The sequence below is a fragment of the Mesoplodon mirus genome (genome assembly GCF_964341445.2).
Source record: "Mesoplodon mirus genome assembly, chromosome: 1".
NCBI classification, from domain to species: Eukaryota; Metazoa; Chordata; class Mammalia; order Artiodactyla; family Ziphiidae; genus Mesoplodon; species Mesoplodon mirus.
In genome coordinates, this window is record NC_138976.1 from 74,199,823 (window position 1) to 74,216,471 (window position 16,649).

Below are 16,649 nucleotides of genomic sequence, written 5' to 3' on the forward strand. Positions count from 1 at the left end.
TAGTAAACAAAGGGACTACATCATGCTGAATGTGCATGGTATTTTCAAAGATGCTCTAAGTTTTCTTTCCAAAAAATTCAGAGAGGAAGCAAGTACGGCACTGTTAACAGTAAAGAAAATAAATAAGTGAGTAGAGGATGTCTTGGCTTTTAAATAAATTGATTCACTCTATTTAATTATCCTAATGATATTAATTAGTTAATAAGCTTTTTACATTTTTTTACTTCATTTTAAGTGCCATGCTAACTTTCTCTTTGCGCTTAAGGATTAATGTGAACAATGCTGGGCAAAAAAGAATAGAAGAATTACTTCCTGCTCATGTGAAGTAGCTGCAGATATGCAAACAGTGCTAATTCATCATCTCATGTAAAAGACAGGAAATACTAGTTTGGGCTTCCTCCCACTCCTAATAATGATATTCTTTGCAAGATACTTAATTTTTTTTTTTTACTGTATTATGGACTTCTTTTAGATCAGAAATACAGTATTTCATTCATATTGTATGTTACGTGGTGGTAAAAGGTGGGGGGTGGAAACATGCACTGAAATAGCAATTCGACTGTATCTGAAATCAGCATCTATTACAGCTAATTTTATTGGAAAACTTCACAGATAACAGATTTTTCAATAATATGAAGCAAAAATCAGAAACCAATCAGAATCCAGCATAGTGAAGCTAATTTGAATCTAATCTTATTCCCGAAAATACTCATTTAACAAAATTTTATTAAACGGCTTATCAAGGCATTTTATGAAGTTACCTGTAAGAAAGAAGCAAATGGAGCAAAGAAAGTTTTTCCTTTTTTTTCTCTTTCCTTTCTTTTTTTGTTTTTAATTTAAGCTAATCTACTCTCACAAACCTACGGTCAAGTAGCTGCCAGCCACCACGATGCCCCTCTTGTGATATTATAACCAACAAGGCAAAACGTATTTCCAAGTTCATATGACAATAGCAAGAGGGTTGGCCTTGTGATTTTACTCACATCCTCCAATAGACCAAGTCATGTAATTCAGTACTTCCAAACTACTTTCAGTCATTAATTATTCATCCTGCATGCCCCGAGACCTTCACCAAACAAGCCCGTCTGACTGGCGAGGAAGCATTCCTTTTCCCCTTTGGCTAAATGCCGCTGTGTGACGACCAGGAGACCTGAAGCTTTGGGGTCCAGAAGGCAAAACTCGCCAAAGTAAAAATTAGCTCTACTTCATTCCACTAGTCTCCTACTGATTTAGCAATTATAAAAGAGATTGCTATGCTAGCCTTTCTTAATCAGTGACTACTAAGACCATAGCAAGAACAATAGATACTAATTCACTGGTAAGTCAAATATGGGGGTCTGATGTGATGAAATGCTCCAAAAGTACGTGTTGACGAATAATCAACAGTTACACACCAGTTTTATGTATTTCTATAAACAATGAGCTATTAATTTAGTTGAGTGGCTTTCGTATTTGTTAAAATGATTTTCATGGTCACGGCTAGGATTTTACATTTCTCTTTACAAAGAAGCTCTGATCTATCACCTTCCTGTTTTTCTTTGAAACCATAAAGGCAAACATGAGCTATCCCATCTATTCTCAAGGTTTCATCTACAGTAACAAAATGCTGTAACTCTGACTTTGGAAACCATAATATGGAAGAAAAAAATGTCTCTGATGTACAGAAGAGAAAACTAGAATAATAAGCAGTTAGTCTTCATTACTTTTAGCTCTGTGCTGCTGGTCGAAAAGATACAGTCTTTTACTAAGGTTATATCTTTATAACAATATTGAACGACTTAAGGAAACACACAGATCACACTCTGGAACAATTATATTTATTTCCTGCACCTCAGATGTGCTGGGGAAAAGGTATTACCTGACGCTGGAAATTGAGTAACCGAAGTGCTTTCAGTTCCACGGTTGCTTTGGTTCGTAAATCTGGTGGCAAAGAGCCAGGGAGATTTTCCAGTTCCTGTATCCTATGGGCTATGCGAGCCTGAAGTCTAACGGAGATAATAAAATGGGGGAGGGGGAAAGTGGAAATATACATTACAGTCTGGTCTTAAATGATAGACAACAACCTTAGGTTTAAGTTCACCTTCCAGATACTGACGGCCGATTTCTGATACCCAACTAGATTATCTGATGTTAAACAGAGAAAAGCTACCTTTGCATTAATGCAGACAGGTGCTATATTACTTAACACTTTGGCCTTCTTCACAGCCTCTCTCTAACAGCCAGGAAGGAAGGCTCAGAATACATCTAGGAGGAAAGTCAAGCCCCATGGCTCCCTCCAAAGAGAGAGAGAAAATGAGACGGGAAAATGTGACTTGCTCCCGAACGCCTGGCCAGCCAGAGTGCAGAGCTGAGACAACGGAGTTCTCTTTCTAACTTCTAGTTCTGTCCTAAGGCAACGGGGCCATTTGCCCTCCTTGCCAAGATGCTGACGATGACAGCCAGTAAAGCTGAGTGAACAAGAGCAGTTTTAGGTGCTGAGGTCACAGAAACCAGCCAACCCAACACATTCAGAGAGAGAGAGAGCGTGCTACTGGCCACAACCCTTTCCTCTGCAAACAGTGCTTGCTTGAGAAAAGAAAAGGCAAATTAGGCACTTTTAAAAATCAGGTTTGGAGCAGCAGTAGATAGTAAACAGCTTTTAAAAACTAAAAGTTTCCAGAAAAGGACTGTCAGGGAGTCTCATTCTGGGCATCATCAAACAATAGAACTATAGGTACTTCCTCACAATAGTGGCAGAATAGAAAATAAAAGACTTGCTACTTTATTCATTTGGGATACTATTACTGGTAGTCATAGAAACTGGCTTTAGGGTTCACCTGGATCCTACTCTTACAAATAATTACATGCCATCTAAATCTATTTTTAGAATGACCTCCCCCGAATTTGGGGCAAAACTATCTTGGAGTAGATTTCGACGAAGAAAGAACAGTAAAAGGTAGTAAGTTAAACTAAACTAATAGTAACTACACTAAGTTAGGTGCATTTAAAGCACAATTTAATTGTCTCTCTCTCTCTCTCTCTCACACACACACTCACTCACACACACACACACACACACACACCTCTACAAGGTAAATGCACCATTTTATTGAAGAGAAAACTGAAGTTCAGACATATTAAGAAACATGTGGACTTCACAGAGCCAGTAAAGGAGAGAGCCGAGGCTGGAACCCTCACTGGCCTGACACAAACACCACTGCAACGATACTGCAGATAATTAAAATATACTTCCTAACTGCAAACTCGCTTGGAACTCAACTATAAACATTGATAAAGATTCTGTTAAAAATTAATATTATGCTTTTTTCAACCTTTATGATGCTGTCTGTTGATATGAAAAAGTAAAACCGTCTGCAATTTAGATGCTGCAAACTATCTTAATAGTTCATATAGCCCAAATATCAAAATGAGAGCGTTTTAAAAAACTTAAGAGTAGTTTGCTTTGGTAGAGAAATAAAATATCATCTTTTTCAAAACTTTAAAAATGATAGGGTCATGCATCATTTTTCATTGACTTCATTGACAATAATATTCTGATAGATTCCTCTTTTATTTGGTATATACGTGTTATGAATTCTGATTTACTAAATGATTTACCGTCATAATGTGTTATTACTAATATTCTTGTTATCGTGTGTTCTTTCAACTACGCATACCAACACAAACAATAGCACTTTTATTTTATTTTATTTTATTTTATCTTATTTATTTTTTTATTTTTTTATTTTTAATTTTTTTTTTTTTTTGCGGTACGCGGGCATCTCACTGCTGTGGCCTCTCCCGTTGAGGGCACAGGCTCCGGACGCACAGGCTCAGCGGCCATGGCTCACGGGCCCAGCCGCTCCGCGGCATGTGGGATCCTCCCGGACCGGGGCACGAACCCGTGTTCCCTGCATCGGCAGGCGGACTCTCAACCACTGCGCCACCAGGGAAGCCCGACAATAGCACTTTTAAATGGTTTAACCAGCAACAGACTAAAACTGTGTTCGTGCGAGCAACAACAATAAACTTTCATCAATTTATTCTCTTGATCAAATTGTTCAGACTCTCCCAACTTTTTTCCACATTCCTTTTACTATCGATACTCATGGGATTCTCATCGCAGTTTAAAATTTTTCTTTGTATGAAACAAACCTTTACTTTCTTGATCCAATTCAATTTCTTAAAATACGCACATAACCAAAAATTCCCAAATACAGCAACAGGTGATGGGTCTTAACAATTAGGATATTAAGAGAAAAATCTATTACAGATTCTTCTCAAATACATAATTTAAAGGGAAAAAAACGAAACCAAAATAAGTTTACTTGTGTAGCGTTAAGGCCATGCTAAAGGAAATTTAGATACTACAGCAGGGTGAGGTGGTTATTCTGCTTCCTTGGTTCTAGATTTATTGCAGACCCTTTTCATCTGACTATCCCAGAACTCAAACTATCCCTTGGTATTGTGTTTTACTCTGTTTGACAAAGTGGGTCAGGTGCTACATTAGAAAAATGGCTGCTTTTTCCTTAATCATCTAAAGGACTATGGAACTAGGCCTAAATAAATAATCTTAGGACAACCGGGCTGACCGTGTAGAGACTAAATCACACTGAACCAGGAGGGGGGGAGTTGGAGAGCGGAGAGGAGAAGTAGGGAGGTGGGGAGGTGCGGAGTGGGGTAGATGGAGCCTTGGCTGACTTGGGCATGGGAGGGGGTGAGGGGTTGGGAGGGGTGCACTTCTTCCTGAAATGACTGCTTCCCCAAAGGGCCTAGTAATTTGTCAGTGAATTTCAGATTCCCCAGCACAAAAGAATCTTTCTTTTATGAAAGGGAGGCAAGAAGTTCAAAGTGCAAACGTGCAAACTATAGGAGAAGAGGAAGGGTAGATTTCAAAGTAAAATTGTATGCATTCGATTCAGCACACGGTGTGTGTGTGTGGGGAGTAGCAAAGGTACAGGAGGGGCTTCTTTTTACGTAGAGAATGTTATCTGTGTGTGTGTGGTGGTTAATAGAAATCTTCGTTTTAAATAATGTGCCTCTCCAGACAATTTCATCTTCCCATCAGTGGGATTCAGCAGGTAGCCCGATAAGGAGATTCAGGATTCTAAACTTCCCGAAACAACAACAGATGTAATACTGCATAACTGCGGGAGACTCATTTAGGGTCCTCACGGGTACAGAAAATTGAAGCAGAATTAGGTCGCTCAGGTTTTTCATACAGATTGAACAGTAAATCAAGAGGGCTTACTGTTCTGACAAGAAAAAGAGTTCCATTAAAGGCGACAGATATTTGTTCAGGTCCAGAGGAGAAGTTTATGATTCCTGTAGGAGAGTTATTTGAACAGAAAATGACACTGGTACATTTTGTTCCTTCCAGGAGCTGAGTGACACTTTTTAAAAAAGCGAGAGAGGGAGACTGACTTTTGGCAACTCTGCTGATGAAGTGGCTCTTGGTGATTTCTAAGAAGGAATTCTCAGGGCTGTAATGGAGACCAGGGCAGGACAAAAAACACGGTAAGGGACTATGCTGGCTTCCTGAGGCAAGGAGGCTATACTACTGTTTTCATACTAAATTCTGACTTGATACCAAAGAGGGCTCACATAATTCAAAGATGCTCTTCTGATATAAACTCCTTTCAAGGTGAAATATATTTCTTTCTCATGCAAACATCTGTGTAATTTACATGCTAACATGATAATTTGTGGAGCACTTCTGACCAACCCTCTGATCCTAGATGGAAGAACTGAAGTTAGGCACATTGACAGGGCCAAAAAAGCATGCCAAAACACCAAAAAAAAAAAAAAAAAAAAAAAAAAGTCACTGACACTTACTACAGAGAAAAGCAGTACAGTTCCATCATGAGAAAAAGATGGTCTAAAAGAAAGGATCCAATTTAAATGAGAACAAAATGTTTTTAACTGAAGAACTTGTATAGATCTGAGGCAAAGTGTTCATATGCAGAAACTTATTTATGCTATTACTGAAAAAAGAAGATCAATTTGTCAAAATTCTGATTTTATGAGGAACAAGAAAAAGCAGCCAAGTGACTTAAAAGTAAAAAAAATTAAGATTCTGACAATTTACTTTCAATTTTCATAGACAAGGTAAGTGATATTACAACAGTCAAAGAAACGAACATCTGTTAAAGAATTTCTGACAGGTGATTTTTGCTCAAACCAAGTTTATGAAATTATAAAAGAGACTTTTTTAAAGACCTTGCTCAAATCCTCAATCAGGAGACAAAGATACACTGGACTCTTCCTATCAGTGCTAAAGGGAAGTAAGCCGTTCCCTCAAAGAGGGGCAGGAGGAAAAGAGTTTTTTAGCTGTCTTTTACAAGTGCCTAAGGGACTTAATCTAACCCTTTTTAAGGGATAAATATAACTAATCTCTGCAGCTGGACAATTTATCTTCATACAGGCAGAAGCCAGCTACTGCTCTATAACTGAAGAAGACAAAAGATGCCCCTACAAAACCCTGCCAGTGTAAACCTTAGCTTCTTCTCAAGATGGCCACGGGAAACTTCAGGCCAAAAGACCCACCAACTTTTTGAACCCAGGCTTGCCAAATCAATCACTTCAAAAGCCAGGCGGCTTAACAAAAGAGGAGACATTTATCAAGTAATAATAATAAAATGAAAAATAGCCATTCCACCACCTTCTGCAATGCTTATAATTTAAAAGATACTGATAGATACTTTTTTTTTAATTGACACAGGTGTGGAGGACAAAAGCTTTCCACACACTGGAATAGGCTAAATAGTACCAATTAATACTGAATACTTTGGGAGACCATCCATTAAGATCATTTTCAAAAAAAGTGCTAAACTGAGCTCATTACAAGAAAGGCCTGCAAATACAATTCTGGTAAAAATGAAAAAAGAAGGTTTAGGAGTCAGTAAGCATGTACACGCACACACACACACACAACATAGGATGAATAAGGGGGAAAAAATCCGGATGTATTTCTAGGTATAGTGTCTGTGTTATGAGGGTAGTTCACGTGATTTAACAAAGGGACTGCTAGCTCTGTACCTGCAAGGTGGGAAAAAAAATTAGCTCTTAGGAAGTCAGAATTTCAGAGTAACCAAACGATACCCCTCTATCTCATTTACTGTCTTAAAAAAAAAAAAGACTTTTGACTTTTTTATTCAATAGCAACATAAAGGACTGCATATGAATACAGTTTTTCTGCCCCAGATGAGTACACAGTGCTAGTATTTGACTTTTATACCACACTGCGATTATTCACCCAACAGAATCTGCCTATCAACACTGAAATATCAATTGATGATGGGTATCTAGCTCTCTAGGGATACGTGAAAAGCTGAAAACAGAAACATAAAAGCTCTTAATTGAGGATTAGTAATAGCAGTGAGAATAAAGTTATACTCTTCATCCAAAAAGGTACACACGTTTAATGGCAAGTTACTGTGATTTCTTTCAAAATAACTCTTAAAGCTGGTAACTTAGTATTTTAATATAATAACAGATAAGTCACGTGTTTTCCAATAAAGAGTAAGGTAATGTTTTTAAAGGGCTCCTAGACATTATTTACTAACGTTCCCTATAATTTTTAAACCCTAATTGTCTTTTACCTTAAATCATACTTGGGAAATAATAATAATAGCTAATATGTATAGAAAGTCCTTGTATCATTTTATCTTCTCCCTACAAAAGATACTCTAATACCCTCTTTTAACACAGGAGGAAACTGAGTCACAGAAAAGCGATGTAACTTGAGGAAGGCAACACAGCTAGTTAGTGGCAGAGCATGCTTTCTGGCTAACTCCCAAAACCGTGATCTTCGTTTCATCTTATCTTGACTCAGTACTTACTGGACTCTCTTTTTGGTTGACATTAACCATGTACATCAAGGATCTGCTAACTACAGCCTGTGAGCCAAACCCTGCCCATAGCCTGTTCTCATAAATCAAGTTTTACTGGAACACAGCCAACACGGCTGCTTTCACACCATCAGGGCAGAGCTGAGTAGTTACGACAGAAACTCTAGGGCCCTTTACAGAAAAGGTTTGCCAATCCCTGAATTAGATAAATGTGCCAAATCAGGTGAAAATGAAGTTTTTGGAGTAAGAGTTTAAATAAGGACCCCATGTGAAGACACTTACATAGGGCCTAGCCCAAAAGCTAGCCCAAGCCACAGACCAACGAATGCATGAACTCAATCAAAGAAGACATGATGTCGTGCTACTGAAGTACCGCTTTAGTATCACTAAATGTGTCATTAACCTGAAGGTTAGGCCAACAGAACACTCAACATCTAAGCCACTTACAGTCACCATTCAAGGACAGACTGACAAACCAGAAGGAAACTGCCTAATCTAAGTGTGGGCTGACGGCCTTCTTGGACCTTTAGGAACTCTGGGCTGCACTTTTGATCTTGGCATGTCATAGGGGTGCATAAAAGTTTTCTCACTGAATGAGTGAAAAGCACAGTCCTGGGAACCTAGAACCCCCAGAAGAGGGTCCTCACCCCCACCCCAGTGGCAAAGAAACTCTTCTCTTGAGATTTTGTTCTAAAATCATTCTCAAGCCTGAGTCTTGGCCTCTGCAATTTCCCTTAGGCCTTTCCCTGGTCCCACAGAAAAGAATGACCACAACACCAGGAGACACCGGACCCCCTAGGCTGGGTGGTACCTGCCAGAACACAGCATCTTACCCCCGGGGCAGGTGCATTACCTGTACTCCCGCTCCTGCAGAATCTCCACGGGGTCCAGGCCCTGTGGTTTCTGGATGGGGCTGATCCGGCTCTGCTTCTGCTGCAGCTGCAGGATGGGCGAGGGCTGCCCCGGGGTTGGCTGTGGCACTGAGGGCCCGGGCACGGCGGCCGCGGGCGGCGGCGCTGCTGCAGGGGGTGCGGGCGAGGGCCGGCCGCTGGGCGCGGGCACCGGCAGCTTCTGTGGGGGGCTCGGGCCGCTCAGCTCCGGCCCCGGGCCTGCGGGACAAGAGCGACATGGGCAGCTCGGGAGGAAAGGCACCCCGTGCCCATACCCGGCCTGCCCGCTGCCCCCTGGGAGCCCGGCGATGGGGACAAGTAAAGGTCTCATGAGAAGAAAGCAGGAGGGAAGGGAGGAAAATGAGGAAGGCGGGAGGGGAAAGGAAAGGGGAAAAAGAAAGGAAAAAGAAGCTGGTATCTATCCCAAAGGGAAATGGCCCAAAAATGACTCTTAGGTAATAAACTGATTAAGGAAGGGACAGCCAGCTTTTAGTGTAGGTCTACAGCGGGTTTTTAAAAATAATTCCAGGTGCATTCAGGGTTCTGAAAAAGCAAGGGAGTCACCCACCAGTCGGATGCAATTTGGGTGTGGTCCCAAAATCACGTTTCACAAACTACACCACAAGCCCCCTCCATCCCAGTGTGGAAGAGCCCTGCTGTTAGAACCCATGCTTTACAAGTACAGGCAGCAGCTCGCCAGTCCTCTGACGTGAACTAAAAGGGGCACGCATTTTCCCTAAATGACCTATAAACTGTATTTCAGGCTTCATCAGTGCATCTAGGGAACTTTAATTTTTTACTACATATTAGAAAATATTTCTGAAAACATTCAGTGAAGGGGGAAAAAAGAATCTGCTCATTCCACGTAAGAAAACTTAGCAAATATTAAGATTCAAGAGAGCATTTTTCTCATGTTATCAGAATAAAGGGATACGTAATCATTAAGCTTATCAAAATGCACTTAAGTTAATTTAAAGCAATTTCCCACATTAAACTTCAGGAGTTTAAATTGATTGCTAGGTCTGGACCTAAAATAAGAAGTGTTCCATCTTTCCTCTTAGGTGAATTTTTACTTACTTCAAAGTTATAAATAAAATTAGTGATGCTACCAGAGGGGTTAGTAAATTAAAAAAAAAAAATCTCAGTAAGCAGATGTTAAAACCTCTCATGGGCATTCTTCCAAGTGTTTTCTATATCTTTCCGGAGAAATATTAAAATTATTAAACGGTAACAAAACTAATCACCTCTATACTTCAGAGCGACTTAATAATTCACCATACAAAGACACACATTATGAAAAAGTAGACACATTTATTCAATTTCCAGCAAACACCAGTTAGAAGTGGGCTTAAATGACAATGCAAGGATAGCAAACATTCTGACAGGAGGAATCGGAAGAGTTAGAAGAAAGTGCTTAGGAAACTACAGTGTGTGTGAGAGTGAGTGTGAGTATATGTGTCTGTGTGCATGTGTGTGTGCAGTGTTGTTGGTCTTTTGTTCACTTCCTTCTGAAATTAGGTAAAACTTTCCCAAAGACCTAGGGCTAGTTAAGACTTCTTGAGGTAATCTGTAGCCCTTGTTCTAGGACTGATGAAAAGTTCTGGAGGGAAAAATGCATTTCTGTTTTTTTTGTTTTACGCCCTGTAGATATACTATTATAATAAAGAGATTCTTTTCAGCTAAGTACCTTCTGATTTTTTTTCTGAATGGGAGGTCTTTTACATAATGCATAGCTTTTCATAATATTTCAGATTTAGTTTCTTTCATCCATATGTAAGAAACCAATTTCTAAACATTAAATCTTAAGGTTGTTAAGCATTGGAATGAGATATGGAGAGACATTTTTTATTATATTTTCCCTCGAGGCCTTTAAAACAGGCTAGATATTTTTAATCTGGGTTGCTTGAGCCAAAAGAGAGGAGACAGAGATTTCTAACGATTACTTTAATTCTCTGTGATTCTATGAATTTCCCTCATAAGCTCAAGAAGCTGGGAGTTAAAAATATTTGAAGAATTTGTATAAGCATACCAAATAATAGATTTAATACACTGAAGCCCTTTAATAAAAAGAAAATCCGGGTCTTACTGATAAGATTAATATCATACTAATTACGCTAAATTCAGTTCTCAAAGCGTTTTTCCTCCTTTCAAAGTTTAAATAAGTCATCAATAAAAGCCATACCAGTGCAATAGTGTACACATTTCACTTACTCTGGGCATTTTCTTCTTTAGCATTATGGCTTGTAAATACTTATGCAGAAGTGTATGCCAACTCCTCAAGGTATATTCACGTGTTTTTTTTTTTTTTTTGTGGTACGCGGGCCTCTCACTGTTGTGGCCTCTCCCGTTGCGGAGCACAGGCTCTGGATGCACAGGCCCAGCGGCCATGGCTCACGGGCCCAGCCGCTCCGCGGCACGTGGGATCTTCCCGGACCGGGGTGCGAACCCGTGTCCCCTGCATTGGCAGGCGGACTTTCAACCACTGCGCCACCAGGGAAGCCCTCAAGTCATTACTTTTAAAACCATACGATCAAAGGCACGTATCCAGAGCATGTCTGATATCCCTGGTTCCAAATCTAGCCATTTTCGGCCCATCACTGTGAACTAGATCTGATGCATACACATAGCTAGGCTTCTTTAATCCATGAATACAGAGACATCCTTATGTGGTTGAAGGACCCTTAAAATTGAGAAGCCAGAGAGACCCAAACGTGGACTTGGATATTCAAATCTCCAATTCCAAAAGGACTACAACTCCAAAAGATACAAAGTGCACCTTGTCTCTTTCCAGAATAACTTATAAGTTTCACCTCCGGGTTGTGTGAGCCTCAGCAAGTTACTTAGCCCCTAGTGCCTCAGTCTCCTCGTCAGTAGAATGGGGATAATAACAGTACAGTACTCACCTCACAGGGTGGTAGTGAGGATTCAGTGAGACAGTGTGGCTCTGTGCCCAACCCTCAGCTCTGGTCATTTTTACTGCCACCAAAGGACACCAAGGTAAAGAAGCCTAGTTTAATCACTCAGCTTTTCAGAAAAGCTCCACAGCAAAAGAAAGGCTTTCAAGGAAATTTGGTGCTGTATTAGCCGGCAGATCTGGAAGTTCACTCTTCTAGAGCAAACTTCAAAATGTTTCCACAGTTTAATACAACTCAGCACAAACACTCAGATAAGTCGGTTTGCCATGTGCTTCCTGCTAATCCCCCATCAGTCACAAGCAAACTCCTTCCTAACTAAAAATTGCAAGTTCATTTACTGCCTGGGTCTATTTTATCCTCCCTCCAACAGATTATATAAAAACTTCTCTTTACAGAGGCTAGGGGACTGAATGCAGCTTGCTGCAATTAGACGTGCCCAGAACACAACTACCTAACCATGCGGTGTTCTGCCTGTCCTTCAGGGAGTCGAGTTGCCTGAATGGATTTTCTCTGTATCAACAGAAAGCATCTCGACAACAGACACTCATGGTCTGCAGAATGATAAGAACTCATGCCCTGATATCTTCAGATGGAGGACAAATTACATTCTTTAGCTTATCTCCTATTCCCTCGCCAATATAAACGAGTTAGGCTTAATTGTCAGAGGTACAAAATGTGTCTGTTTTCCCATCAGTCCTCACTTCAGAAGTCAAGGTAGGTATACGCCCTGACTCTCCTGAGGGGTGTCCCACTGCAGCTAAGTGTTGGGGGGAGGGATCTTTATTAGATGCCTGAATTTAAGAAACAGGTAAACAAACTTATTATTAAATTACCTAAGTCTCACATGTACAGAATTTCTGTACAGAGTTCCCACTTTACCTTCTGCACAGAAGGATGTTCATGCAAATAACAGTCTGTGCCTTAGACAAGGATTTAAATGGTTTCCAGAGGTTGAAAAAAATAAATGTAATAATGATGCTTAAATGAAGCATACGAAGAAATTTTAGATAACTAAAAAAAGGAGAGGGGGAAGTAGGAGAGGGACAAGCATTGAAAAAAATTAGCAATAAATCTCTCACTTTCTACCATGAAGGCTTCCCTACCCACTGCAAAAAAACCCCAAAGCTTTTCAGTTCCTATTTTGAATTTTGCTTTAGTCTCTAAAAAGAAAAATGAATCAAAATTAAAAGAAAAACGCTGGGTTTGATTTGAGTGGAGCCCATAGCAGGCAAGGACCAGAGTTATTTATTTGTTCAGTGCACACTTCCGCCAGTCAAACTGTAATTCTCTGGTGGTGGCACTTTTGGTGAATGACAACTTTGGAGTAGGTTTGAGGAAGATCACCCCAGCCAAAAAGATTCTCTTCACACATGAATGACACTGGCAAATGGGACAAAAGAAAAATGGAATCACAGCTACCACCAGAGAAGCTGACATACTTAAATTGATTTTTTCCTGAAATATTAGCAGAGGCATTTATTTAAGAAAAGGAGGGTGATAAACAATTAATACAAGTAATATTAACTTAAAAAACCTTTTTTTTTGGGTCTTACTTGAACTTGTCCGAAATACCAATGCAAAAAAAAAAAAGTGTCTTTGTCAAGTAAGGTCATCATCTCCCTGTGAAATCTGAGATTTGGGGACAAGATCAGCAATGTAACCTCCCCCTCCCAGTGGCAGGAATGAGTCTGCTCTATTTGAAGAAAGTATCCTCTTTCCTCCTTTATCCATAGCCTCTTTGCCCACTCTGGCACTATCTGCCCAAATATTTTCATTTCTAATGAAGCCTGACTGCTAGAAATACAAAAGACAAGAGCAGTGAGTAACAAAAAACAAGTTCCCCCTAATGACAGGACCCTGGCGAGGGAAGATGTACACATTGGGTAAAAAAAAAAAAAAAAAAAAAAAAAAATGGAGCCCTCTTCTCTGGAAATGATCCAGAAAATGCACCCAGGATTGTGTTGGTTAGGATGTGAAGTATTGGTTATATACAAGTGTCCGGATAACTGAAAATCCATCCTTTAAGTTTTACTACGTCATCTGATCTCACTATAGTGACTTTGGCTGAAAGGGTTTCTCAAACGAATCACTTAGCTTGCTGCTTTCTTGAACAATACCCTGGAAACTTTTCCTATTGTGCGTAGGTCATTTTTTTTTTTTTGCTGTACGCGGGCCTCTCACTGCTGTGGCCTCTCCCGCTGCGGAGCACAGGCTCCGGACGCGCAGGCTCAGCGGCCATGGCTCACGGGCCCAGCCGCTCCACGGCATGCGGGATCCTCCCGGACCGGGGCACGAACCCGCATCCCCTGCATCGGCAGGCGGACTCCCAGCCACTGCGCCACCAGGGAAGCCCCATAGGTCAGTTTTAAAAATAACAAGGCTTGCTGAGGTCCATGATGAGGGGATACCCCAGGACAAGCTGCGATGCATGGGGAAGTGTGCCTGTGTAACACAGTCCCTCACAATTACCTTTTGGGAGGCACAGATTTCGCTCCTTCCACCTTAAACTACCAACAATCTGACTGTGACCATTCAGCCTCTACTGGGAACTCCTTTAGTTAATGCTCCTCATATACTGAGATGCAGGATATCAAGGTCACCAATGTTGCTGACACCGTGTCTAGAGTATGAAGAAAAAGGCTCTCTGGAAGGAGCAGAGATCCTTTTCCTTCCTATGCACAGGAGTGAAATGCCCGCACTTGGTACACAGAGCTTGGGAAAGAGCCTTTCCCTTGTCATGAGCCTACTGGTCATGAAGGAGCCAGGATGGGGAAGGGGGTAAGGCCATGGGCTCTCCAGTCAGACTTCAGGCGTTGAATCCTGACCCACCATACCCCAGATGGGCCACACGTGCCAGGTACTTATTACTGAGCGTGGAGTACAAGGTAAGCTAGCAGGCACTCAGTAAGCACAAGCTACACACGTGCGTAGACATACATACATTTTTGCTTCTCTCTGGCTGCATTCCTGAAGCTAGTTTTTGCAGTTTTAAAGCCTCTGAACACACTTGAGTGTTCAAACTACCATTTCATGCATGGTTTTCCTGTACAACATTTTCCATCTCTGATTTTGGGTCCCATGGGATCCTCCACCTACCAGAGCACTGTGGTTAACACACCGAAACCTAGAGATGCTGCGATACTTTCTTGCTCTTTAAAAAACCATGCCTAAGGCTCCACCTACAATTAACAAGATGAGTTTATCCTTCTAGTAGGCAACTCCTAAGAGTTCCCTCTACCAGAAAAGAAACATTTACAAACTCAGAAGGTAGAATAATAATAAAAAAAAATAATCTGAACTCTTTCCCTTTGTCTAAGTCCCAAAACCTAAGAAGAAGACCAATATCCCAAACTAGTTGCAATGATCAGCTGTCAGGGCCTGCCCAAATGAGAGGGAACCATTCACAGGAAAGGGTGTCAATGACAAGGAAGCACCCTGGAATTCAAATTCCCTAAGATTCAAATTCTCTGGAATACAAAGCTGTTGTAGAATAGAACCATAAACTCTGTGCTTATCTAGTTGCTAACCAAAACCTTCCCAGAGAAAACAACATTCATGGAAGATCATCCTAGAGCCCCTTGGAGCTCTGAATTCTATCAGTGGGATCAAGCCAGACCACCAGAAGGTCGTACAAAGGACTACCTCATCTCAACCCATTATATAATGTCATAGCTTCAGATCTGATGCCAGGGCACATGGGAAATAGGCCATGTGGATTCTGTTACTCTCTTTGTTATGAACAAATGTTACCAATGCCTCTACCATGCAGTGCCCCTTACAATAATAATAACAATAATTTTAAAAAAAGTTCCCACCTGGGAAAGCTACTTTATACTCTCATGCTAGAAAAGACTCTGTGTCCACTGAGAAACTGGTAAGCAACTTCCTTCCGAGTGGTGAATATCAGGCACCTGACCCTGTCTCCTTTCCTGACTGCCAGGAAACTCGAGTCACCTTGGAAGCTCAAATGCAGCAGCCATGAGAGCTCCTGTAGGCCCCCACATTGCCAACCTCCCTAACCTTGATTTCTACTTCCCTTTGTCTCTGATTTTCTACTTGGTAATTCCTTTACCGCAGGTATGCTTCTTTGGAAGCCTCCCCAGATGCTTTTCACAAAAAGGGATAGATGTAAATAAATAAATAAATAAATAAACAGACACGAAATAGCCCAAGGAGAGCAGATTCGAGACGTGCGTGTTGGCAACGGAACGCACGGGGTGTAGGGGTTCCTAACCTGGGGTGTGTGTAGACGGGCTTCCGACAAACCTCGCACCGCTTGAAAGAGAATGCGAAATCACGGGGCTTTTTGCTTATAGCCACAGCTTGTGCCAGAGTCTGCAAAGTTCAAGAAGCACTGCCCTAGGACGTAGGCAGAGGAGACCAAGAAGCGTGGCCAACTAAGTGAAGCAGAGACAAGGGAGCCAGGGAGGTGCAACAGAAGGCTACGTCAGCCCTGGGCTGATACCACCAGCCTAGCACTTCTGTGCAGTTAGCAGTCCTTCTCGTTCGAGTTGGACCATCACGTTATTCATTTGGTTACCTATGAACCTACCAGATGGCCTGCTGTAGTTGACAAGGGCCTGCTGCTGCGGCGGTGGTGGCGGCTGCGGCTGTGGTGGCGGCTGGGGCTGAGGCACCGCCTGCTGCTGCTGCTGCATGCCCGGCAACGTCCTTTTCCCCTGGACCGCGAGCTGCAGCGTTTCCGGGAGGGGCTGGCCCCGGGCCAGCATTTTGTAAGCTAAAATCTGAGCTCGCAGCTGATGCAGCTGGACGGGACTGAAAGGCGAGGGCCCCCTGTTGGGCTGGCTCATCGCCTGCGGGTCGCCTGGGATGAGGGTCCCTGGCTGGCTTGGTGGCATCTGCGGTGCGGTTGGGCCACTTCCCGATATAGGGCTGGAGACGTGCTCGGGGGCTCCCAGCGGAGACGGGTGCGGCGACATGTAGCCTAGAATGAAACACAAGAGGAGAGGTCACAGGCTGCCCCCCGCGACCCTGAAGGAGAAGCATTCCCGAAC

General features: G+C 41.8%; 1 protein-coding gene across 12 annotated transcripts in view; it reads right to left on the minus strand.

Annotated features, from left to right (window-relative positions):
* The window catches only part of SMARCA2 (SWI/SNF related BAF chromatin remodeling complex subunit ATPase 2), a 224,175-nt gene that overhangs the window by 144,935 nt on the left and 62,591 nt on the right, over nucleotides 1-16,649 (minus strand). For all 12 annotated transcript variants that reach the window (XM_082632252.1, XM_082632254.1, XM_082632253.1 and 9 more), the window contains 3 exons: nucleotides 16,187-16,579; nucleotides 8,683-8,938; nucleotides 1,859-1,985 (listed from right to left, as the gene is read on the minus strand). In XM_082632252.1, the coding sequence (XP_082488378.1) occupies nucleotides 1,859-1,985; nucleotides 8,683-8,938; nucleotides 16,187-16,579 (776 nt within the window). The remainder of the gene's footprint in view (nucleotides 1-1,858; nucleotides 1,986-8,682; nucleotides 8,939-16,186; nucleotides 16,580-16,649) is intronic.